General features: G+C 38.7%; 1 protein-coding gene and 1 non-coding gene across 3 annotated transcripts in view; one reads left to right on the top strand and one right to left on the bottom strand.

Moving 5' to 3' along the window:
- Positions 1-24611, top strand: part of ATP8A2 (ATPase phospholipid transporting 8A2) — a 692529-nt gene that overhangs the window by 178133 nt on the left and 489785 nt on the right. For both annotated transcript variants that reach the window (XM_070409448.1, XM_070409449.1), the window contains exons 3-12: positions 727-826; positions 1274-1372; positions 2319-2364; positions 3013-3053; positions 7336-7409; positions 9554-9623; positions 10643-10770; positions 12002-12113; positions 18583-18748; positions 23885-24012. In XM_070409448.1, coding sequence (XP_070265549.1) covers positions 727-826; positions 1274-1372; positions 2319-2364; positions 3013-3053; positions 7336-7409; positions 9554-9623; positions 10643-10770; positions 12002-12113; positions 18583-18748; positions 23885-24012 — 964 coding nt within the window. The remainder of the gene's footprint in view (positions 1-726; positions 827-1273; positions 1373-2318; positions 2365-3012; positions 3054-7335; positions 7410-9553; positions 9624-10642; positions 10771-12001; positions 12114-18582; positions 18749-23884; positions 24013-24611) is intronic.
- Positions 21666-21769, bottom strand: LOC139007941 (small nucleolar RNA U13). Its single transcript, XR_011471065.1, has one exon. It is a non-coding gene; the product is annotated as a small nucleolar RNA U13 (small nucleolar RNA).

Raw genomic sequence — 24611 nt, 5'->3', positions numbered from 1 at the left:
ATGGAAGATAAAAGGTTGGATGAGGTTGCGGGTGGTAAGATGGGAAGTATAGTTTATTTATGGAGAGGATGTTCCAGGTGGAAGCAAAGTATGAGCAAAGGTGGCCCAATAAAGGGTATATGGAAGGAAGGGAGTTTGTCCAGGTGTGGTTGGGCAGACATCTGTGGTGGGCACTCAGAGGGACACTGAACTGTTGTTCACATGCCGGTTCCCCAGGGCATGTTTTATAAAGTCGACTTTCTACATTGAACCAGTGGCTTTGTAATAAGAATTTTAGAGCATCACAAATCCTAGAGTAATAATTCTGCTAGGCTTGGGTGAGTTGCCCGACTGGTGCTTCCACCTCACTCTTTATTTCAGTGTTCATATCTTACTGTGCTTGGAACATGGACCTCTTTCTGTTCGGTGGTCCTGGAAACATTCTTTATATGCTTACTGTGTTTGTAGCTAGAGGGTGGGTAAATTTCCCGGCTTACACTGTGTGAAAATGAAATGAATACATATGTTAAAATTTGAAGACAAAGATCACATTGGAATTTTTTCTTCACAGGTATGTCCTTTTATAAAAAGGAGCTGCGTACACAAGGGCCAGCAAAGAATTTACTTGTCCTGAATTTTGAAATATTTTGTTTTTAAAATCCTTTGTAAAAATTTTGAAACTGTGTTTTCTTGTCTTTTAGAATTTATATTTACAATTGATAGTAGTATTTTTCTTTGTATTTATAGTACGGCCAAGTACAGCGTGTTGACATTTCTACCTCGATTCTTATATGAGCAGATTAGAAGAGCTGCTAATGCCTTCTTCCTCTTCATTGCCTTATTACAGGTAATGTTTCTTTAAAATCTATTTAAAATTCATAATCTTGATGAGGTTCATAACCAAAATGAGATTTTGCTGAAAGGTCACTTACCTAAAAAAGTATCATAATACTTCAATGTAATTTGCTTTCTTTGTCCAGTTATTGTTTGCATGAACTAACATGATCTTGCTGAAAGGCAGACTTCTTTAAGTATGCCTTACAATTACTAAAATGGACATTGAGAAATGGCCTGAGGGTCTTAATTTTAACTCTTTTTCTATTCTACATCTAGCAATGTTGGATAAAATTTTAAAAATATGTAACACACTAAGCTAGTTTTTAAAATAAGGTAATTATTGTGGTGTAGCAGAAATGGAAAAGAACCACAGAAGAGTGAGTGGTGAGTGTCATGTTTTTTTTTTGTAGAGGATTTTAATTTGTCAACCTCTCTCTTTTGGTCTCTTGTCTTGCAGCAAATCCCAGATGTATCTCCAACAGGAAGATATACCACCCTGGTGCCATTGATAATTATTTTAACAATTGCAGGCATCAAAGAGATTGTAGAAGACTTTGTAAGTTTTTGTTTTCAGATAATAAAAACCTTGCATTGACTATAACATAACTCACTTGTTGCTTTGGGTTTTCTGTTTAAGACAGGACATTGGTCTATAGCTTAATTAGCCTCTCAAGGTCATGGTAGCATATTTTTTTGAGAGGAAACATGTACATACAGTGTCCTTAATGTCTGTACAATGACATAGAAGTAGTTCAAACTATGTTTTCTAATATTAGTTCACTGGACCCCCTTTGGTTTTTATCACTGATGTTCCTACATCTTCCTGTAGAGTTTGCTAAGTTGGTGGCAAATGTATTGCATCTAGAATAGCAGCATTGTGCTGGCTGTGCCTGAGGTGATTTTGCAAGAATGTTCTCCCTCCTCATACTAATCTCAGTGCATCTCCAAGTTCATTGGCTACAGCCATATTGGTATTCTGTCATCCTCTTTTCTAACTCCATGTTCTTTTTCTTCCCTTCCCCTACTCCCCCTCCTCAACCTTTCACCACACATACTTGCAATTTCTAACACACATCGTATGCACATTTTTTTTCTGGGAATAAGTAAATGATCAAATGTAGTCCAAATCAAAGCAAAGCTACTTTGCCCCAGAAGTTTTTTAATCAATAAAATGGCTTCGAGTAATGTTGTGTTTATAATACTGAATAATTTCTTCAGTCTGATGTGAAACAAAGGAGGAGTGAGAAGTTTCATACTTCAAGGTGCTTGTTCATCATTAGAATCTAAATATGGTAATTTAAACCAGAGTACATGGCAACATATCTACTAATTCAGCGAGCGGGGCTGGTCGCCAACCATTGAACTGAACCGTAGAGCATTAGTTTTGTAGGTAGTTGATTTCCTTCCCCTCCACTCCCCTTGACCCTTATTGTTTGCTGTTTCAGTTATCCATTTGGAACTTTTGAATCTAAGAACTTCTTTCTTTTTTCTTTCTGTAATAGAAGCGACATAAGGCAGACAATGCAGTTAACAAAAAGAAAACCATAGGTAAGATACCAGGCCGATCACTTTTTCCACTGGGAAACCTGAGAAAAGGCCTAGATTTAAGGAATTTGAGATAAGTAGTTAGTGGTATTGAGATAAATTGGGGGAAATTATCTATAAATACTTTAAAGAAATAGCGAAATGATAAACAAGTGCAATAAAATGTGAGCCCTGTTAATTAATATTTGAATAGGACTTGTGTATTTTTAGAATTTTAGAAAAGGTTGTAATTTTCAGGAGCTAGGTATATTTTATAGAAAAAAACATCTAAGCATTCATGTCCTTGGTTTTAATTGCTCCATGCCTCTCTCTGTCTACTTTTTATTGTATTGACTTGTAGGATATTAGCTCTGTTATTGTTTTGTTTTGTTTTTGGTAAGTCTTATTACAGCAGGGTGATTTTTTTTTCTTCTTCTGGGCTAAATATGAATAGATTTAACTTACATACATCTATATTTATGTGTATGCATGAATGTATTATATATGGTACATAGGTACATAGATTGGGGGAGTGTTGGTATTATACTTATATTTCTAAGGAGATGGTATGTTGGGATTAATAAGTGAAATTTTAAAAGGGGCCTTTTGGATTTTGGAAAAATTTTTATGATCAATATTAACTTATACACTTGTTTTTTTTTTCTTTTTCAGTGTTAAGAAATGGTATGTGGCATACCATTATGTGGAAAGAGGTAAAAACTGTTTTTAAAGATATGCCAAAAAGTATTGGTTTGGAGACTTGTAATTAATTGCTAATATTGATTACAGTATAAAATTTATTCTAAGACATAGGTCATCTCTACTTAATGTCAGTTTTAAGATATGGCGTTTCCCCATGAGATTTACTTAGGACTCACCAAATGCTCACTGCATCAGTTCAGAGCTGTGGATATTTCTGAAATCTCAAAACATTTTCTGGCTCCTAGATCCAGTTCTAGAAACAATCTTCTGTTCTCCTAACCTCAATTCAATGTTTTAAATATTTTTTTTGAGTTTTGAGATTCAATTAGAGGTGGGATAGACGTTGGAAACCATCCCATTTCAGCCAGTAGTTGCTGCTCTTAATGTTACAGAGGTCAGAAGGGCTCGCTGCTGTGTCCCTGGAGGTATGAGGTCTGCAGGGTTTGGAGATTGTGAGTGTGTGTGTGTGTGTGTGTTTGGTTGTTTATACTGATGAATAGAAAATTTAGAAGAAATATGCTGTGCCCTCTGGGTTTCTTGTATCTGATAAAATTAGCTTTTTAGGTGAGTCTCTGTTTCAGCTGGGCCTTCTCAAAAGTCACAGATGTTTTGTGGGATGACTCTTTCTACTACAGGAGTTGAAGCTGATTAAAAGATTTCAAAAGATTACTTTTTAGAAGGGCAACTTTCAATAGTTTCTCTTGCTAAACGTTTAATAAGCAATGTTTTAAAATGCCTCTATGATCTTTTTATCACCTGTATGGTAACTGCAGCCTTCATTTTAGTTTCGTTTTGTTTTTAATTTGTTATAGGAGCCCCTATATAGTGTTTGGTGATACACCTTCACCTTGGTAGCAATGCAAGGTCCTGTGCTGCAAGTATAATTGACACCACTCTCATTTGGAAGAGTGGTGGCTCTTGGTCAAGTGGTTGGAAACTCTTGATGTCACAGAGGGTGGAAATGCTACCAGTGCTATAGAACGCAAGGTTCCCCCAGCACTTAGGCCTGGCCTGTTTCTCTAAGGCGCCGATTGCTAGCCCCTCCCCAAAGAGGCACTGACACTGGCTGGAGTGGAGAACGATTTGGGATGTTGACACTATTTGAAACTGCAGAAAATGGAGTAATGATCTCTGAATTGTGGGCCCAGGAGTTGATGGCCGTGCAAACGCCAAAAGCTCGTGACTGTTTCTCACATGCGTTTGGAGGAAAAATAAACTGAAGCCAAATACTTGTTATATGATTTACCACTGGCTATTTTATTTCAATTAAAAATGCATTTTGTTTGTTTATTTAAATCAAGTTCTCAGCATGTACCTGAGACCGATAGGCCTTGGGGATGCACATGAGTATCATAAAGCTTGGCCCTGCACTGGAGTTTTCTCTAGTGGTTGCCAGACTTCAGCAGGCACCCCAATCACCTAAAGGGCAGTATAACACAGAGTGCTCGGCCCCAGTCTCAAAAATTCTGACTCAGGAGTTCCAAGTAGTGCCCCTAGAATTTTTATTTTGTAAATATATATTTTTATTGATTTCAGAGAGGAAGGGAGAGGGAGAGAGAGAGAGAAACATCAATGATGAGAGAATCATTTATTGGCTGCCTCTTGCACTGCGGATTGAGCCCGCAACCTGGGCATGTGCCCTGGCCAGGAATCAAACCGTGACATCCTGGTTCATAGGTCAATGTTCAACCACTGAGCCATGCCAGCCGGGCTAGAATTTGCATTTTTAACAAGTTTCTAGGTGAGGCTGATGCTGCTGGTCTGGGGAGCACACTGCGGAGCCACTGGTGTGGTGGAAGTGAGAGGCAGCTGAACAGCGTGCAGTGCTGGTGCTGAGCTCTGTGTAGGGCACGCTGCAGGTGCGCTGGGGACACCTGGGAGGGTCAGGAACAGCTTTCCTTAAGAGATGCTCACGTGCCCTCTTGAAGGATGAGCAGGAGGTAACCAGTTTAAGTCATAGGGCACTGGGAAACCCAGGCACATCTGCGGAACTGCTCAGAATAGGATGAGAGGACAGGTGACGAGAGTGCAGTGGTTACAGGTGCCAGATGTGCAGGCACAATGGAACTGGCTCGCTTTAAGCTTCCCAAAGCAATACCCACTGATTGGAACTGCCAGAGCTCAAGTCAGCGATCCCCAGGCTGTAGCTGAATCATTGGTAAATGCTGAGAGGTAGCTCAGGGGTGGATCTTGACAACTTCGGTTGATTTTGAGAAGACTTTTAGGCTTATTTTTCAAGTTGAGAAATCCCCTGAGGCTAGAGTGAATGCAGGGACCTGGTGTGTGTGTGTGTGTGTGTGTGTGTGTGTGTGTGTGTGTGTGTCTTTTCACCTTAAGACTTCTTGATTTAGGTAGTTTAATACCCTGACGGGATAATCAGGCATAAGCACACCAAATAGAAAAGCATTTCAAACAAAGTTCCAAGTAAGTAGTATCTAATGTGTGTGCAACTTCTTAGTACTTTGCTACTGAGAGATAATTGTGTCTATTTCAGTAATAACGATCGGAGAAAGCCATAATTTCCCTTGTCCTCCTACTTTGAATTAAAAAAAAAAATCCACAGCCTTTTTTGAGAACATGACTAATTTTTCTTTCTAGTTTTTAAAACTAATTGCTTCTTCTGATTTTTTCTATGTAATTAAACTGTTCACATAAAATATTTTTACACTTAAAAACATTTTCAATTTTCATAGGTATTTCTTGCTTTTGTATTGATGCTGTTAAAAGAGCTCTGTAGCATTTATTCTTTGACTTTTCTTTATTGTGGAAGATACTTTACTTCCTTTTGCCTTAAAAGTGAGTACTAACTTCAAATTTACAGTGGCTCTGGAATTTGAGTTCTACCATCCTGGAGCCTGATTCCTTAGATTTCCCCGCACACCGTGATAAGCAGTTCACAGCACTCACAGGACACCTTTCAGTAAACCCTCCTTTGTATTATCGGAAATTAAATGTAGGCCCCTGCTAGGGCCATTCTCCCAGTTTGTAAGATTCAGTAGTTTTTCACAAGTATTGTGCTTTGTGAAATTCATGATTTCTATGAGAATAGTAACATGGGTTAGAATAAGAAACAGAAAACATAGTGCCCATTTTGAGTTGTGAATTGCTAGTATACTAGGAATGGCCTTTCTTCTTGTGCCATCAGAGAATTCTGCTATCCTTCACGTTCACACTCAGAGCCCATTCACTTACATCCATGCTGGTGGAGACTAACACTGAACATGTGCCTACTTCATGCCAGGTGCTCCCATTAACTTCCTTAAACACTGCACCACCCTGCACAGCCAGGGGTGGTTTTCCCTAGTTTGTAAGTGAGGACATGGGAGTTCAGAGAGGTGAAGAGCTTGTCAAGATCCCAGCGCCAGTGTATCTGTGAGCTGGGGTTGGAGCCTAGGCCTGCCTGACTCGAGAGCCTACATTCTATCCAGCCAACTGCGTATATGATGTGATTTAAAGGATTTATAGGCGCTTGGCTATGGTGCTCATTTTCTACAGACTGGGGTCTGTTTCTGTGGCTTGGGGTCTTCTGTCCAGTGGAGTCTGTTTCCCAAGGTGGCCTCTGACTTTGGCCATGATGATTTTCTGGCAATTTCTTGGGCTATACAAATCTTCTCTGTTTTATGTGGCATGTTTCCAGGGGACCTTTTAGATGAACTGTTCATGAGTGAGTTTAGTATTGTCTTTTAATCATACCACTGGCCAGATTATTCAGTTTTGGATCTTGGTTGTGTGACCTTGATCAAAATATTTCACTTTGAGCCTTAGTTTTTCCATTTGTAAAATGGAGAAATTTACACGTGTTAACTCAATTGATCCTCACCATAACCCCATGAAATAAGTGCTGTTGATTACATAGCTGAGAAAACTAAAGCACACAAACTTTACAGGACTAGTTCAAGGTTACACATAGCTGGTAAGGAGTACTAACAGGCAGGGGATTTGAATTCAGGGCTGTGCACTTAACCAGTCTCCCCGACTGCTTCCAGCTGTGGAATTGATAAGTGGATGAATAATTGAAAGAAAATGAGACCTTGATAGTTCTGACTCATCTTTGTCCCCCATCTCTTTCTTTTATTTTCTTTTCATTCAGCATCATCACAAAGAGGCAATAGTATCATTTGTCTGTATTGAAAGATTTTCCTATTGTTCTTAAGAAAAATAATTTGGGCTTCTTCATCTTAAACTTCATGGCATAGTTATACAGTAATTTTTTCTTCAAATATTTAACCACCTTATCACCATTTGTGCTTTCTTTTCTTTCATGCTTCTCTGTCCTTGTCCCTGGTTTTCTAGGTGACAGTGGGAGACATTGTGAAGATCGTCAATGGGCAGTATCTTCCAGCAGACATGATCCTGCTATCCTCCAGGTCAGGTGTGCTATAGTGAGCACATTTTTTGAAATAAATGTCAAGAACAATAAAATATAAAATGGTACCTGCTGACCTCTCCAGCCACCCTTTCCCTTCCACTCTGAGTCACCAACCTTCTCTTTCTGGCCTATTCTTCCATTGCCTGTCATTCACTCTTTCCTGCCTTAATCCTAAATTTTCTTTCTCCTATTTATCAATTCATTTTACTCTCATGGCTATTCTGCGCTATATTCCTCATTGTTGGAAGACATTCAAGACAGTGGAGTGATCCCTCCAGTAACCTCCAGGTGGCAGCCTGTCTGAGACTTCACATCCCCTCTCCTGATGGGTCCAGCCCACAACCTCTCGTTCAGAACCCAATGCCTCCCTTTACTAGCTATTCAGAGAACTGCAGGCATTTTCTCAGCGTAGACATGACCTGCAGGTGGTGCTTCCTCCTCATTTGTCCACATTTTGTTCCCTTTCTGCCCAAGTATCATTGCCATGTTTTCTAGGCAGTTCTGTACTAGAAAGTTCTAACTAAGTGGTGTAAATAGTGAGCAACACAGTCTTTGACTTTTCTTTGGCTTGACACATACAATTATATATCAAAGAAGGAATGCCAAAATTTGAATAAGTATAGACTTTTACTCTTGAAATCAAGATTAAAGGATATGATGTGAAAACTGAGAGTTCCTATATTCCTGTTGGAAATCATAGATGCTCACGCAGTTTGCATTTTCTTTGGTTGTAGACAGTGTTTCTTTTATTGGATTTGATCACACATGACATTTTAAGTTTTAACATGAATTTTCTGGTTGAGATAAAAGGTTTTAAAACTAGACCCTCTGCCATAGAGGGTTAAAGCACCGTGTACATGGGGCACCATTCATGTTTGATCTTACTGATTGGTTACAGAGAAACTCTCCATAAAATGTGGATCACTTGATAGTTCAGGGTCAGCGTTTTGGTGTGGCCCTCAGGAAGCCCGGTAGGAGTATGGGATTGTTTCTCTGAGCCGACGTCGTGTTTTCAGGTGGTCATTAGTGTTTGTACTGTGTGCCAAGCAGCCTGCTGAGCACATTGTTCCATTTAATCTTCCCAGCAACCCTTGATATCCTTACTTTACACAGAAAAAGCAGAGAAGCAGAGAAATTGAACAACTGGTTAGAACCATGTAGCCAATAAAGGTAGTGCCAAGAGATTTTAACTTAGCTGGTGGGTGGCAGAGTCCATTCTCTTAGCTACTAACTATGCCACCTAAACCCGAAGGTTGGAAGTGTTAGCTGCTCTGCTTAATTTTATTCTTTGAGTTTTCTGTCCTTCAAATTAGGTGCTTTGGTTAAAAAGTTACCTGTGGGCAGAGTAGTAGGTGCAGGGCAATAAAGGCTTGCCAAGCCTGTGCTTTGGTTCGTGAACCCTTTGGGCTATGATTTTCTTTAAAAGATGGGTTTGTACTGGCTGTGTTGGGGGGGGCGGGCACTTTTGGACAGAAGGAGCAGACCAGGTCTCAGACTGCAAGGGTCATGGAACATCATGTTTGCTCTAACATGCCCCTCCCCTTCTCATTTACCCTCGGCTATTTCTGTTACTTGAGGTCAAGCAGCTTTTGTGGTGCCCTTAAGGGCAGATCACTTGTATTGGTGTTGAGCTCCAAAGATAAGTGTTTGTCTTTCTACTCAATTACTACTACTAAAGTGGTTGTTTATGCAGGTGACCCTTGAACAACACAGGTTTGAAGTGTGTGGGCCCACTCACTTACTGACATTTTTTTCATTAGATACCTGTTTTGTTTTCCATCCGGGGTTGGGAGTCTGAGGATGCACAGAGTCAACTGTATGCAGTGATCTATGGCCATTTTATATAGGGGACTTGAACATCCACGGTTTCGGTAAGGGGGGACCTGAAACAAATTGTCTGCAGATACCAGGGAACAACTGGGAGTAGTTAAATTTTGGGGGACTCAAAAGTTAAGCTTGCATTTTTTACTGTGCAGAAGAGTAGGTGTTGGTGCCCTAACTCCTAGGATTGTTCAAGGGTCATTTATAACACTATTTTGAAGGGCTGGTCAGCAGACATAGTTTCCACAATAGACTCTTTTTGAGCTGTGGCTTTGTGGAGGGGACCTTAATAAACTTAGGCTTCTTTTTCTCTTTTCTTAGTGAACCTCAGGCAATGTGTTATGTTGAAACAGCGAATCTAGATGGGGAGACGAACCTTAAAATACGTCAGGTAAAGTTACCTTTTATGGCTGGTGTTGTTATGGAGGCCCATAGAGCAAATCTGATCCGCACAGTACCAGTCAGTGCATTTTCTAGAGGACAAATGTGTTCTACCACAAAAGGTTATGCCTTAACCCTAATGGAAACTATGGGGAGAAGATGCCTTTTAATATAAAGGGAACTCCTTACAAGTGATGGCAGAGCTAAAAAAGTGGGCTCCCCCCAAGTTTGGGTCAGGAAGGGTATCATGTGTTAACTTAGATCTCACTGCACTCTCTGCCTGGTAGTGTCTGTGGGAAGAGAGAGCCTCTGCTGGGTTGAGCTGCATGGTGGATGAGAGAGATGAAGTTAGACAAACAATGGTACCTTCCTTTCCATTGTTTTAATTGAGGTTCTAATTACAGAGAGTGAGTTATTAGATACAAAATTTCATCCTTTAAATAAGTACATTCTTACTGTATTTTAAAATTCTAGAATGAAGAATAGTTTCTAACGTAATAAGCATTTGAAACATTTGACACTTAAATTTTATGCTGCATAAAGTTGAATTTGATAATTCTGTCCACATATCTTTCTTTTCTACCTTAAATATTTGATTTAGACTTGTTTCCTGTTTAAGGAAGAGTTACTGGGTCTAGTATCATACTGTATTAAAGGGGTGCTTTATTCTATGTTTATGACCGGTATTAGAGCATAGCTAATAAATATGCTTTTCTGGAAGTTGTTCGAGCATATGAATTGCTGCCAAACATGGATGTTTCCAGCACAGTGGTGGAATCGTAACTTTGTGCTTTATTGATTCTTTTGTAACTTTTGCATTAGGCTGCTATCTGTAAAAAAAAAAAGAAAAAGAAAAAGAAAAGTTACCTGTAACACTGATGTCATGGGCTGATAGCTTGATTTCTTTTTTTAAAAAAAAATACATTTTATAATATTCATCAATTTCTTTAGTTTAACAGTGGAATGTGGAATGCTACCCCTAAATCTGGAAGACTGTAATCAATTTCCTCTTTTGATTGCACATTTTAGGGCTTGAATTGCACTGCTGATATGCAAACAAGGGAAATATTGATGAAGTTATCTGGAACTGTAGAATGTGAAGGGCCCAACCGGCATCTCTATGACTTCACTGGAAACTTGAATTTAGATGGAAAAAGGTATCACTTTCCCTTTTCTTGGTGTTTATTTTATTTATTTATTTATTTATTTATTTATTTATTTATTGGACTAAGAACTGCTGAAGCTTTGGAAAATATTCGTTTGTTTTCTGGCTTCATAATATCTCAAAAACAGTGAGATTTCTTCATGTCTAGCTTAGATATGTGAGACTGACCTTCTTTTGAAACACTGTTTTAATCGATTTAAACCAGAGCCTAAATTTAAGGAAAGAACTGATTTTTGTTAAGAAAAAACAGCCAGAGGGTCTGAAATGATGTTCAGGGCACCATCCTGTTCTTTCTGTGTGTACTACCTGCCAGGGAGGAGAGATGGTTTTGGCTGCATAAAATTATCCAGAAAAGCAGAAGGGAGGTGTCTGAGTGTAGGAAATCTGATATTTATTAGAGAACCTTTTTTTTTTTCTTTTCTTTTTGCTAGCATTCTTTAAAGTAGGTTAAATGAAAGGAACAACAATTAGTCTTCCTTTAAAATATTCACTGCTGTCTATATTCTGTTGTCTTTGTTCTCTTGGCATTGTTTTCTTGGTGGAGAATCATTTTTGTCATTATGTTGGGGAGTAGTTTCTGCCTTCTGCCCATCTTTAATCTGCATGCTTTTTATTAATGCTTCCCACCTATATATTTTGAAGAGACCCATAGAGAAGAACCTGATCATGGTAATCAACCCAGAATAACCATAACAACCACATGTGCCTACTTTCTTCGTTTTCGTTCAGTGTGCAGAGCCGTTGCATAGGCTCCCATTTTGAATTTCTAAATTACTGCTCAGCCTTTTATCTAATCATTAAGTCATTCTTGACAAATTTGATATTATAGCATTTTTTTTCTCCTCTATAATAGACTATAAAATAAATTTCTGGTTATTTTAGCAATTTCTTTTTCTTTTCTTTTCTTTTTTTTTTTGGTGTTGAGTTTCATAACAGGGTTATAAGAAATACAATTCCCTCTAACATTTTATAGGAAAAAACAAAAAAATATTTTTGTAGTGATGAATGGATAAGAGAAACCTTTCTTGTGGGTCTTGTTCTTCTCCCCACCCCCCCCCTTTTTTTTATAGATTAAGCCAAGGGTAACCTTTATTGTCTCAGTGAAATAGTTCAAATTTGAGTAAAGGAAACATTTGATTTATTGTGGGTTTATGTTTAAGGGGAAAAGCTCATGCTCATTTGTCAGACTACCATTGAATACAAATATTGTTTCCTATTTTTAGTCCTGCTTCCCTTGGGCCTGACCAGATCTTATTAAGAGGTACACAGCTTCGAAACACTCAGTGGGTCTTTGGCATAGTTGTTTACACTGGACACGACACCAAACTCATGCAGGTAAAACATTTCTATACTGAAAAGCAATGCTTATTTTAGTCTTTTTTAAAAAAAAATTGCTGTTTTTATGGAATAAAGAGTAGAAATGCAGATGTTGTATTTAGGAAGCTTGAGTTTGTGAGCTTAAATTTTGTAAGGAAGTGCCTTTATTTTGGTTCTTTAGGTAGTTTCTCATAGATTTCTGTTATTATATCATATATTTGTTACCCCCTGCTTAAAATATCAATGGTTTTGTTTTCTGGATTTAGGGGGACAATCAGTTCTGGACCTAAGAAGGGACTTGTTCTTTCCTTATTTCTCTCACTACTTCTGCGCCTCACCCCCATTAATTAGGATTGTATAGTAAATTGTCTTATTTAATTCAATCCTAGTTAATTTAAAATCAGTTATTTTTTAACTAATGTTTATTTTTCATATAGCAAAAAAATGAAAATGATATTGTTCTTTCTCCCTGTTAATATTTTTAAATTAGTTGCGAATTTGCAGATCACATTTACATCCTATATAATAAAAGCCTAATATTCTAAGTGTCCGGTCATCCGTTCAACCAATCAAAGCGTAATATGCTAATGATATGCTAAGGCCACTCAACTGTTTGATATGACCTGCACTGACCACCAGGGGGCAGATTCTCCAACCAGTAGGTTAGCTTGCTGCTGGGGTCCAGCCAATTGGGACTGAGTGAGACAGGCCAGACATGCCCTGGAGCCCTTCCGAGGTCCCTCCCCGGCTGGCCAACCTCCTGTGTTCCTCCCTGGCCCCGATCATGCACCAGTGGGGTCCCTTGGCCTGGCCTGCACCCTCTCGCAATCCAGGACCCCTCGGGGGATGTCAGAGAGCCAGTTTCAGCCTCATCCCACTCAACGCAGGATGCAGGATGTGCCCCCTGGTGGTCAGTGTGCTCCCACAGGGGGAGTGCCACTCAGACAGAAGCCAGGCCCATGGCTGGCGAGCACAGGGCGGGAGCCTCTCCCGCCTCTGCGGCAGCGCTAAGGATGTCCGACTGCTGGCTTAGGCCCGCTCCCTGGGGAGAGCGGGCCTAAGCTGTCAGTTGGACATTCCCCAAGGGCTCTGGGACTGCGAGAGGGTGCAGGTTGGGCTGAGGGATCCCCCCATAAGTGCACGAATTTCATGCACTGGGCCTCTGGTTATGACATATTTTGCTAGACTAGTTTGAAATTCTGCATAAATCAGTGTTCCTGTGTGTAATTTCTTATATTTCTTTGATATCACTTGGCATCTTATTTTACTAATGGTCACTATTAATGAGAATTAGCTTTTTAGCTTATCTGGCCTTTTATATACCTTCCAAAGCAAGTACTTGACTATGTTTCTTAACTAAAAAATGTTCAGTGACCACTATGTACCATGTCTTGTGCCAAGCTGTATGGATACAATACCGAAAGGCCCAGCCTTATTCTCTGGAGCCATGGGCACTGAAGAGTAACAGGGAATTATGAAGTAGAGAGGTCATTGTTGTATATGTGTCATTACAAAGCACTATGGGTGCATATCGAAAGGTCAGCCAACCCAGGTTTAGGCACGTCAGTTGGCTAGCTACTAAGAATGATACTAAGGAGCACATTTTAGAAATAAAGTTGGAGAAGGGAGGCTATTGTGTTGGTCTACTCTTTGAGGTTAAATGATGTAGGAGAGAGTTAACCATTGATAGAACAGATGAAGTGATAGACCTCAATAGATGGGGAGGATTAGAGGGTGAAGTTGAAGAAAATTGTTGGAGTTTCTGAGTGACAGTTGATCAGTGTGTAGGGTGCTTGTCTTCAAGTTTCTAGGGTGGAAGGTTTATAGAGTGAGGAGACCTGGGATTGATTCATGGGAGTAGAAAGCTAAAGGTAGAGCTGTTGGAGGCCATTTGATGTTGAGGAGTAAAGGACTGAGAGGTTATGGCATTTGATGGGTCGATGCTGTGACTTTAAAGATTGGATCATGGCAAGGCTGGTGTAGAGATGGATGCCATAGCCAGTTGGTCGGAGGACTTGCTGAGGGAAGAGGCTGAAGGCAGTGTCGCCAAATGGCATGAATTTTACAAGTGGGTTTTTCACATGGCATTAGAAAAATGAAATATCTGAAGTACTGCTGAGTCCCACATATACATTCCGTAATATTACCCAGAATCTGAGGGATGCAAGTCTGCTTGAGGGGCTTTCAGGGAAGGCCTGTCCTGCTGGGGAAGGCAAGGGGCAGGAGAACAGCTTCTGAAGGAGGGCAAGGACATAGAGATGTGTTGGACCTGGAATGGTAGGACTCTAGGTGGTGTGGTGGAAAGATTACAGAATGAGTGTATGTGGGAGTGGGGCATCTAAAACTATTCAGCTAAAAAGTGAATAGTTGGTGAATGCTGAGAGGCAGCTCTTGGATTAAGATTATTCAGTATATCTGACCTGTGTCTGATCTATCCTTCCTGCTGGATCATCACCCACTCCCAAGGGCATGTTAGACAGTTTTAAGTTTCGTGGTTCTGAGCAGCCTGTATATGAAGACTATCTTGAGAAATAGTGCCCTGCTACCTAACTAGTATTTTATAATTTCCCCAGTCCAGTGCCAGCTTCCATTGTCTAACTCTTTTGAAACTCACTAATCACAGACCACTTCTTTTTTTTAATGTAGTGACAAAGAGATCCAGGGATTAGCTTAAATTTGGGCAGGGCCCCAAGTCTAGTTTTTAGATTGTACATGCTACAAATTTAGCTGTTCTTCAAGATTCCTGGTACACTGGTTGTTTCCTTGGAGTGTAATACTGTTTTTCTAGATCATATGTTGGTCACAGAGCTTTGTAGCTAAGTTCTATGAGATAATTAAGTTACACTTAAAATGATCCCATCATCTCTTCAGCGAGCAAGGTGTATCCTGTTACCTTGTAAATCTGCATCCCATGAGTGTGATGGGCACTTTTCCTTGCACCAAGATGTGATAAACCTCTTTGCAAGGTTTATTACATGCTAATTCTTTAAGTACAGGATAATGGAAAGGCCCAGAAGTGTCTGTGCTAGAGTCTCTGTGCCTATAAGGCTGAAACGAGTAGTAAAAATGATGTGCTTTCACAGGGGATTAATAGACATAGTGGAAGCCATCCTGTTTGGGAAATAACATTTTTGTCTGTACTTGTGCTACTTGGCCACAGAGAGGAAACATGGTTGCTTTAGGGCTCTTTTACTTTGTTCTTGTTTTTCAAACTCTCACCTCAATGCCTTCTATTCTTCACAGTTCCCTTGTTTCATGTTTAGTGTAGTTACATGTAGAAATATTTCAATGTCTGTTGTTTCTGTTGGTTGATTGATTGGGAAAGAGAGATATTATAGTAATTGCTGCAAACACTTAGTGCCCCATGTACTGTTCTAGGAATTTGCATGTATTAACTCATTCATTCCTCACAATGGCTCTATGAGGAAGATACTATTATTTCCATTTTTTAGATGAAGGCACTGAGGCACACAGTGTCCAAGTAGGTTACCAAAGTTACACACCAGTGAGAGAGAGAGCTGGGATTTGGCAGTCTGGTTCGAGTCCATGTTCTAACTAGTACTCTAGTGACCGCTTCCTTAGGAGGAAATGAAATGCGTAAAATTCAGGTCAGATATAAGCTTTTACAGAATCTAACACTTTGGCCTGTTTCTATTAAGAACTCCATTATTCAGAAGTAGCAGTGCTTTCTAAGAATTTTACAGACCTTATAATGCTAGTCAGAATTTCACATTACAAGCTCATCCTTGTCAGCCGACATGGTCAGCATATGGGGATGAGTAGGCACAGCTTGGCTTTCTACAAGGTGCATGTGTTGAAGCCTGAGGTTTCGGCCTCTTGTGTTGCATGAAAGATAACTTTTCTCAGCCCTGTTAACTGGTCAGGATTTAACCACTGGAGAAGATAAAAAAAATTCATAAATGAATGGAGTCATAGAAAATGACATTTATTGTAAATTTTTTCTGCCTGTGCCTCTAATGAATGTTTATTAGAAATTATAAGAAAGATCATCTTTAGTTATAAAAGATGGCGATAGGCAATCTTGCAACTGGTCTCTTGGCTCTTGACCTGAGGCCAGAGGTGATGTGTCCTCCACTGACCTTTAGATGGTATTTGACTGGCGTTAGGTCAGCTTTTACTAATGGATTTTCATTTATATTTTAGAGGAATTTTAAAAAGTGTGTAAAGGGAAAATAATTTAGAGAACTAAAGTGAAAGGGAGAAAAGAGTATAGAAAGGAAAATGCTGTTGTGCTGTTAAGATACCTTAATGGACTTAGCTTTTCAAAATGGCCAGTAAGACACTTCCCCATCTCCCCACCCCCACAGAAAACCATGGCCATAAGAGTAGCGTTTCTGAGGTTGGTGATAGAATTCAGGTAGTTTCAGAGATGTTGTGGTATGAGTTTTTCTATGGAACTGAGGAATTACCTTCTATTTTCATCTTGATTTTATTTTCACATTGTGACTTTATTTGTATTCTTCTTTTCAGAGACATTTTTCATCCTAGCTCTGTTAATGTTCAGATAAATTGAGCCAGGTGGAGAGTTCTGACTTCAGTTTGGCACAAGGCACCATTTTAATGGCCCATTAGTGCCTTAAGATTTCAAACCACCTGATCTTTGCAAATCAGTGTTGCCTCTAAAGAGACGGGGTCATGACTCATGGAGGGAGACCTGCAGACTGTAGGTCCTGTGCCCATCTCCCTGTCCACTTCTGGTTTTCTGATTTTATCTAGGCTCTGCTCACCACTCTCCAGGAGTGGATTATTACCATCCATTGTATTACTGTGTTAGTTTCCTATTGCTGCTCTAACAACTTACACACATTTAAGCTTAAAACAACCTCAAGTTGTTATGTTACTGTTCTGCAGGTTAGAAGTCTGCTATCAGGTGTCTGCAGGCAGCACTCCTTCCTATAGAACACCTGGGAAGGCTCTAGAGGGGAATATTCCCTGCCTTTTCTGACTTTCTAGAGGCTGTTTGAATTCCCTGTCTCATGACCTCCTTCCCCACTTCAGCTTCAAAGCCAACAATGTTGCATCTCTGTGACCATTCTTCTGCAGTCACATTTCCTGATCAAGGACCTGTGTGGTTAAATTGGGTCCACTTGGATAATCTAAAATTATCTCCCCAAGTCACAGTCCTTTATTTAATCACAACTGCAAAGTCCCTTTTATCATAGAAGGTAACATTCATAGGGTCCAGTTATCTATAATAATGAAAGGGTAATATGCTAATTAGACCGGATGTCCTTCTGGACATCCTTCCTTTTGGATAAAGCTGCAGCGGGTGAGGGCAGAGGCAGAGGCCCCTGGTGCAGCCATGGTGGGTGGGGGCCAGGGCCAAGGCCCTTGCACCAATGTTGTGCATTGGGCCTCTAGTTAGGATATAGATATCATTGTAGGGGTCATTATTCTACCCACCACACTTACCTTCAGAAAACTTTTAATAAAATAACTTTAGGTGCATAACTGTCTAGTGCAAATAGTTCTATTGACTTTTCCACTGTTGAGAGGTATAGTCCAAAATTTTCCACCTGATGTGCAGTGGTCCTTGAATCTGGCTTTAATGAATATGTCTTAACTCACTACCCAACACTGGCCTCTGTTCTAGCTGGGCTCGTTTCTCTAGCAGCAGTGAGAAATCCAACTATGCACATTTATAGATGTTGGATTGACTTTCTGCTTTTGTTTTATCTTCCTGTTTATATCCTGTTTATGATTCAGGACTCCATTCAAATTTCTTCTGGCTACTAGAACTTTCCTGACTCTTCCTGCTTGTTTCTTGTTCAATTTCCAAATGAATTATTTGTCCATCCATTTATTTTGACACCTGTTGACATTCTATTTTACGTTATTGATGTGTATGTGTTTGTATGTCTTTTTCTCAATTAAATATGTACTTTCACATTTTATCTTTGTCTATTAATTATGGAGTTATGTTATTACTTTGAAAATTCTTTCCAAAATTTTACAATATCAAATATTTAAGTTTCTCTTGAATTAGCAATATTCTGATTTCTTTAAATTTGACTGAAACAAGTAGAGTTGAAACGTGTTCTTTAAAATGATAGAATGTGTCTTCTGTTATCTTTATTTAAAATAGACTTGTATGCATGCATATAAGCAAAACCAATGGACACAGACAGTAGGGGGGTGAGGGCCTGTGCTGGGGGGCAGGAGTGGGTGGGGAGAGGTCATTGGGGAAAAAGGAGACATTGTAATACTTTCAACAATAAAGAATTTAAATCAATTTTTTTTCAAAACAAACACCACCTAGTAGCAAAAAAATAAAAATAAATAAAAAATAAAACTAGCTGCTGATTCAGGAATATGGTACATTTTAAGAACTTCATTGATTATTTGGCAAAAATATAGTCTTTTACTTTTTATGAGTTGAATTTGTGTAACTTACCTCCTTTTCTCCCCACTCCTTGCCCCCGAGTCTGTTCTGTGATCCTCACGGACTTTAAATGCTATTGTACAGAATTCCACCAAAGCTCCTCTCAAGAGATCGAATGTTGAGAAAGTGACCAATGTGCAGATTCTGGTGTTGTTTGGCATCCTGTTGGTCATGGCCTTGGTGAGCTCAGCAGGGGCCCTGTACTGGAATGGGTCTCAAGGTGGAAGAAACTGGTACATCAAGAAGTTGGGTAAGTCTTGGGATGGATTGCTTGTTGAAGTAGGACAAAACATTTTTGGAAAATCTTTCTAAGCACATGTGTGGTGGCCATGCCATCTTCCTCTGCCCTTTGGCTACTCTGTATAATGCCAGCCTATCAAGGATAATTGAAAGATTAGTAGTGATGTAATGAAGTGAAGAGGGATGCATTTGGGGATTGTTTTATATTCAAGTGATTATTTTATTTTATTTTATTATTTTTTATATTGTTTTTGTGATTAATCACTATGCTTTAATTATGTTCAATTTGTAACAATGAAAATACATCTTGCATATCAGATATTTACATTAGGATTCATAATAGTAGCAAAATTACAGTTATGAAGTAGCAACGAAAATAATTTATGGTTGGAGGTCATCACAACATGAGGAACTGTATTAACGGTTCGCAGCATTAGGAAGGTTGAGAACCAGTGCTCTAGGGCCCTGGATAGTGATGGGTAGGTACATAGTAGGAGCCAAATGTTGGGGTCCAACCCCAGCAGGTCCAGGGGTTCCCAAAGGTGTGGACAGAGTTGGCGAAGAATGAATGACGTGGAGACAGCGGTCAATTGATCAGCAGCCTAGCCAGGTTCTCTAGCTAGGATCTCCAACCAAGTTCTGTCTTATATTCAAGTGATTATTTTAAACTAAATTTTTGAGTTATTTTCTTAGGGTTGTTCTAGGGCAGTGATGGCGAACCTTTTGAGCTCGGCGTGTCAAAATTTTGAAAAACCCTAACTTAACTCTGGTGCCATGTCACATATAGAAATATTCATAATTTTTTTTGATATTTGCAACCATAGTAAAAAAAATTTATATTTTTGATATTTATTTTATATATTTAAATGCCATTTAACAAAGAAAAATCAACCAAAAAATATGTATAAAATGAACAAAAACAGAAAAACAATATACATTTAGGAAAAAATAATAATAAAAACAATGATAATCAAATGGTACAAAAACTAGAAATTAGTGACTTTTTTGGTGCTGAAGTTTGTCTGCTAATTCTTCGATTGCAGGTTCATACTTGGTGCACTTCAAGGCCAAGCAAGCGCCACTAACTTCATCTGTTAGCCGGTTTCTTTTGTTTGTCTTAATATTATTTAATGCTGAGAACAAAGTCTCACAAAAATAAGTTGATGAAAAAATTGTTAGCAAAGCCATTGCTAGATTTTTTATGTTGGTAAAAGTGTCATGTACTCTGTTCCAAGCTCTCAAAATTTCTTGTTCGTAGTTGCACTCTTCTTTATTATTCAAACGATTTCATTCCAGATTTTCAAGTTTCGACCTTAAGTCAACAAACACATGAGTCCAAATGCTACCTTGAAAATCTGCAAGTTGCATCTCTAAATCGTCAATTTGCATCCATTGGAAATTCTTTAATTCCAAAGTACTGTAAACAACTACATCCGGATACTTAATTATTTTAATGGTCTGTTCTAGGCATCTAAATTGGTCGAATCTTTTGCTGAACTGTTCAAATAACGAGTTTACTATATTCTGGTACATAAGTATGGACTCCATTACACTCGTTGTAGTGGCCTTCTCGAAATACTTTTTTATTCGAGGAAAATACTTATAAGTTTTAGTTTCAATATCTCGCTTGAAAATTTTGTTTACTTTCAAAAGATTTGATGTATCCAAACATAACGTCAATACTTTTGCCAAAACCTTGTAATTTTAAGTTCAGTTCATTCATATGAACAGAGAGATCTGTAAAAAACATCAAATTGCTGACCCACTTATGATCATTGATCTGAGGAAAGTTTGCCAGATCCTTCTTCTCAATAAATACCGTAATTTCTTCAAAGCACTCCACAAATCGCTCAAGTACTTTACCTCAACTCAGCCATCTCACATTATTGAACATCAGTAGTCCACTATAGGTTGAATCAACTTCCTGTAAAAGTGCAGAAAATTCTCGCTTGTGAAGGGGTCGAGAAGCTATAAAATTCACAATTTTTGTTACAACTGACATTAAACCATTCAATTCTGAGAATCCCGATTTGGCACACAACACCTCCTGATGGATAATGCAATGAAAAGGTACAAGTGGATGTCTAATAGCTTCCATAAACAATTTCAGGAATCCCACATTTTTTCCCACCATATTTGCTACCCCATCTGTCATGACTGACACAGTTTTAGAGATATCAATGTTTAGGTCACTGAATGTTCTTATAACAACCTTACATATTTCGTTTCCTGATGTACTTATTGGCACTGATTCTAACTTTATCAACTCTTCTCTCATTGTGAGACCATCAGAATATCTAGCAATAATGGCCAACCGAGCATTTGCTGTGACATCAGTAGTTTCATCAAGAGAATCGAAAAATATTTACAACTATTTAAGTCTTTTTTAAATTGATGTTGTACGTTTTTGTTAAGATCTATTATTCTGTCTTTGATAGTATTTCTACTGAGTGGTAACTCAGAAATTCTTTTAATAATATCATCTTTATTTTTCATATCATGAAATAGAGCTGGTGCACATCTTAGAAATGTTTCCTGAATAAATTCTCCATCACTGAGGGCTTTTCCATGCTGTGTATGGAGTGAGCAATACAGTAACTTGCTGATGTTAAATTTGTAGAGCATCTTACAAATTTAATGATGGAATTGATTGACTTTTATAGAGGTGTAGCTGCCTAGAAATGTATTCCTTCCTTTCATCGATACTTTTTTTCAAGAGCTGACAATGATTAGTTTCAAAATGTCTCTTTACATTCCGCATTCTGCTTACTACTGTTTCATTACACAGTATGCACAATGATCTGTTGTTTCTGTTGACAATCCCGTACATCTCGGTCCATATGTCTTGAAAGGGTCAGCTACTGCTACTTCCACTTCCTTTATCATTCAATCTTGCTTTCTTATTTTTTTTTTTTTTTTCAAGTTCACGTCAGACGGGTCATGTGCCGGAAGCGTAACAAGGTTCGTGGGCGGCACATCTCACACAGCAGCGTGAACACCCAATCATCACGCTTATGAACTCCGAAAGGATCTGCTTTCTTATTTTTTTGATTCTCCATCACAAGGCTGCAAAAATAAATAAATATAAATCACGGCGTTTTTTATAAAAGGTTTCTTACCTATTAACTTTTTGCAGTGTTGTTGCACTCACTCCTGGTGCAAAACAATTCAAAGATAGTATGTATAACCAACAAATATATGGTGCTGTAATCAGTTATCCGACACGAAGAATGTCTCGTCGAGCACTGTTGCACTGTATATCTTTTTCTTCTAACCTTCCCACTCCTGTCTCCTAACGAACATGGCGATCAAGTGCATCCGTTTGCCGAATGCACCTGAACTCACGGGAAGCTTACCCGAGGCACATGTTGACAAGAATTGGGCATTTTGTCACTCGAGTAAAAATAAAATGTCATGAGTAAAGATTAATCTCTTTATAGTGCAATTCTTTTTTTTAATTTTTAAAAATATATATATTTTATTGATTTTTTTACAGAAAGGAAAGGAGAGGGATAGAGAGTTAGAAACATCAATGAGAGAGAAACATCGATCAGCAGCCTCCTGCACACTCCCTACTGGGGATGTGACTGCAACCAAGGTACATGCCCTTGACCGGAATCGAACCTGGGATCCTTGAGTCCGCAGGCTGACACTTTATCCACTGAGCCAAACCGGTTAGGGCTATAGTGCAATTCTTAACCTTTTTATATTAATGTCAATATTGGAACAATGTATCTTGGATGTTTTCACTATGTATCTTTGCTACGCAACACCGAAGTACATGTTTACATCCGGTTTTAGAATTGCATTATTGATCATGAGTAACGTGAGAAATAATATTACTCGAGTGATGCCCAACTCTGGCCGTTGCGAGAGACAAATTTTTGAATTATGCAATTTTTTGTCTCTGTCGATGCTTGTCACCCAAAATGAGTTCGTGTGTCACCTATGACACGCACGTCATAGGTTCACCATCACTGTTCTAAGGATTATAATGTATGTCTTAATTTATTAGCATCTACTTCAGATTAGTACTAATATAATTCCAGTACAATACAGAAAATTTCCTTTAATATAGATCCGTCTCCTCCCCTTTTTTATGCTATTTTTGTCATATATTGCATCTACCTATCAACCCAATTACGGTGTTGTAATTATTGACTTATATAATCTTATGCCTTTTAAAGAAGCAAAAAGCAAAAAAAAGAAATAAACTTCTGCAGTTATTTTACATTAACCTATTTACTTCATTTCTTCCTGTGGATTTGAGTTAGCAGAGTATGTTATTTCTTTGCTTCATGTAGCTTCATTCTCTCCTCACTCCTTTGTGCTCTCATATATATTACATCTTTATAAAAAAAAATCCACCAATGTAATTTTTAATGATTTTTTGCCATCATGTTTTTAAATCCAAAAGAAAGGATAAAAATATATAATTATATTTTCTTTTTTTATTATTGTCTAAAGTTTTACATATATCTCTTTTTTCCCCAATTGACCCCCCTCCCCCAGCCATTCCCACCCCAGGCAAGCCCCCACCGCCCCAGTGTCTGTGTCCATTGGTTATGTTAATATGCATGCATACAAGTCCTTTGGTTGCTCTCTAACTCTCCTCCCCCTCCCCTGCCATTTGTCTCTGGATCTATTCTTGTTCCTCAAATTATGTTGATCATCATATCCCACATATGAGTGAGATCATGTGATATTTATCTTTCTCCGACTGTCCTCACTTCTGCAATGTCCTGTGAACACCTCTTTAACAGATATAACCTGATGACAGTCACATTGGGGGTCATGCCTGCTTCTGCTACTCTCCTACGCACAACCTCCTATTAGAAGCCAGTTCTTTATTGGAAAGGATTGTATATGAGTAGCCTTTGTATTCACAGTTGGTGCCATGTAGCAGGTGCTCAATAACTATTTTTTCCCTTTATTGAATAAAATATTACAAATGTGTCCTTATCCCCCAATGTCCCCTCATCCCCCCAATCTCAATAACTATTTTAACGCCAATGTCTAAATGTACACATAATCCAATAATTTTTTTGTGTGAGTGTCTTTTAGAGAAATTTCAAAATAATAAAATAAAAGGAAACTTAGTAGAGACTAACTGAAGCTATACAGATATTCTGGTTTTCTTCCACAGAGACAAACTCAGATAATTTTGGATATAACTTATTGACATTCATCATCTTGTACAACAACCTTATCCCCATCAGTCTGCTGGTGACTCTTGAGGTTGTGAAATACACTCAAGCCCTTTTTATAAACTGGGTGAGTATCACAGCAGAGTTGTAAAGTTGAGCTACTGTAGAAATGTCAACCACAATTTCTAATACTCTCTCAGAACCTTAGCCATTCACTTAAGCTTCCAGAAAAGAATAATATAACCAACTTATGAATATGATTTGGCCAGGGATCTCTGGCAAAGGTGTCCCTGAACCAGTGATAGCAGTGACTAGTTACCTAACATCCCAGCTCCCTGATCAATGAAATGGGGGTGGGGCATTTGAACCTATTCAAAGAATTAAGTGAGAAAATGGAGGCAGTGCTTAACAGATGCTTATCCTCTGGTGAGCAGGGATGAAGTGGCTATAACTGTTTATGTTTTGAAGTTTCATTAGTGCTGAGGAAAGGCCTCTTAGGTGTTTCTATATCAGTGTTTATTAAATATCAAAAATCATGGTGACAGTAAACTTGGATTCCATTGTTAAGCACGGAAGTGGAATTATTTATTCATTTATTTATTGTTGTTAATCCTCACCAGAGGATATTTTTCCATTGATTTTTAGAGAGAGTGGAAAGGAGGGGAGAGACAGGGAGCGAAACATCGATGTGAGAGAGACACATCAATTGGTTGCCTCCTGCATGTA

This window comes from Myotis yumanensis, unplaced genomic scaffold, assembly GCF_028538775.1.
Source record: "Myotis yumanensis isolate MYYU_CA2020_CCGP unplaced genomic scaffold, mMyoYum1.0.hap1 SCAF_3, whole genome shotgun sequence".
Taxonomy (NCBI): domain Eukaryota; kingdom Metazoa; phylum Chordata; class Mammalia; order Chiroptera; family Vespertilionidae; genus Myotis; species Myotis yumanensis.
Note: the sequence above shows the minus strand (reverse complement) of the source record. Positions and strands in the feature narration are given on the sequence as shown.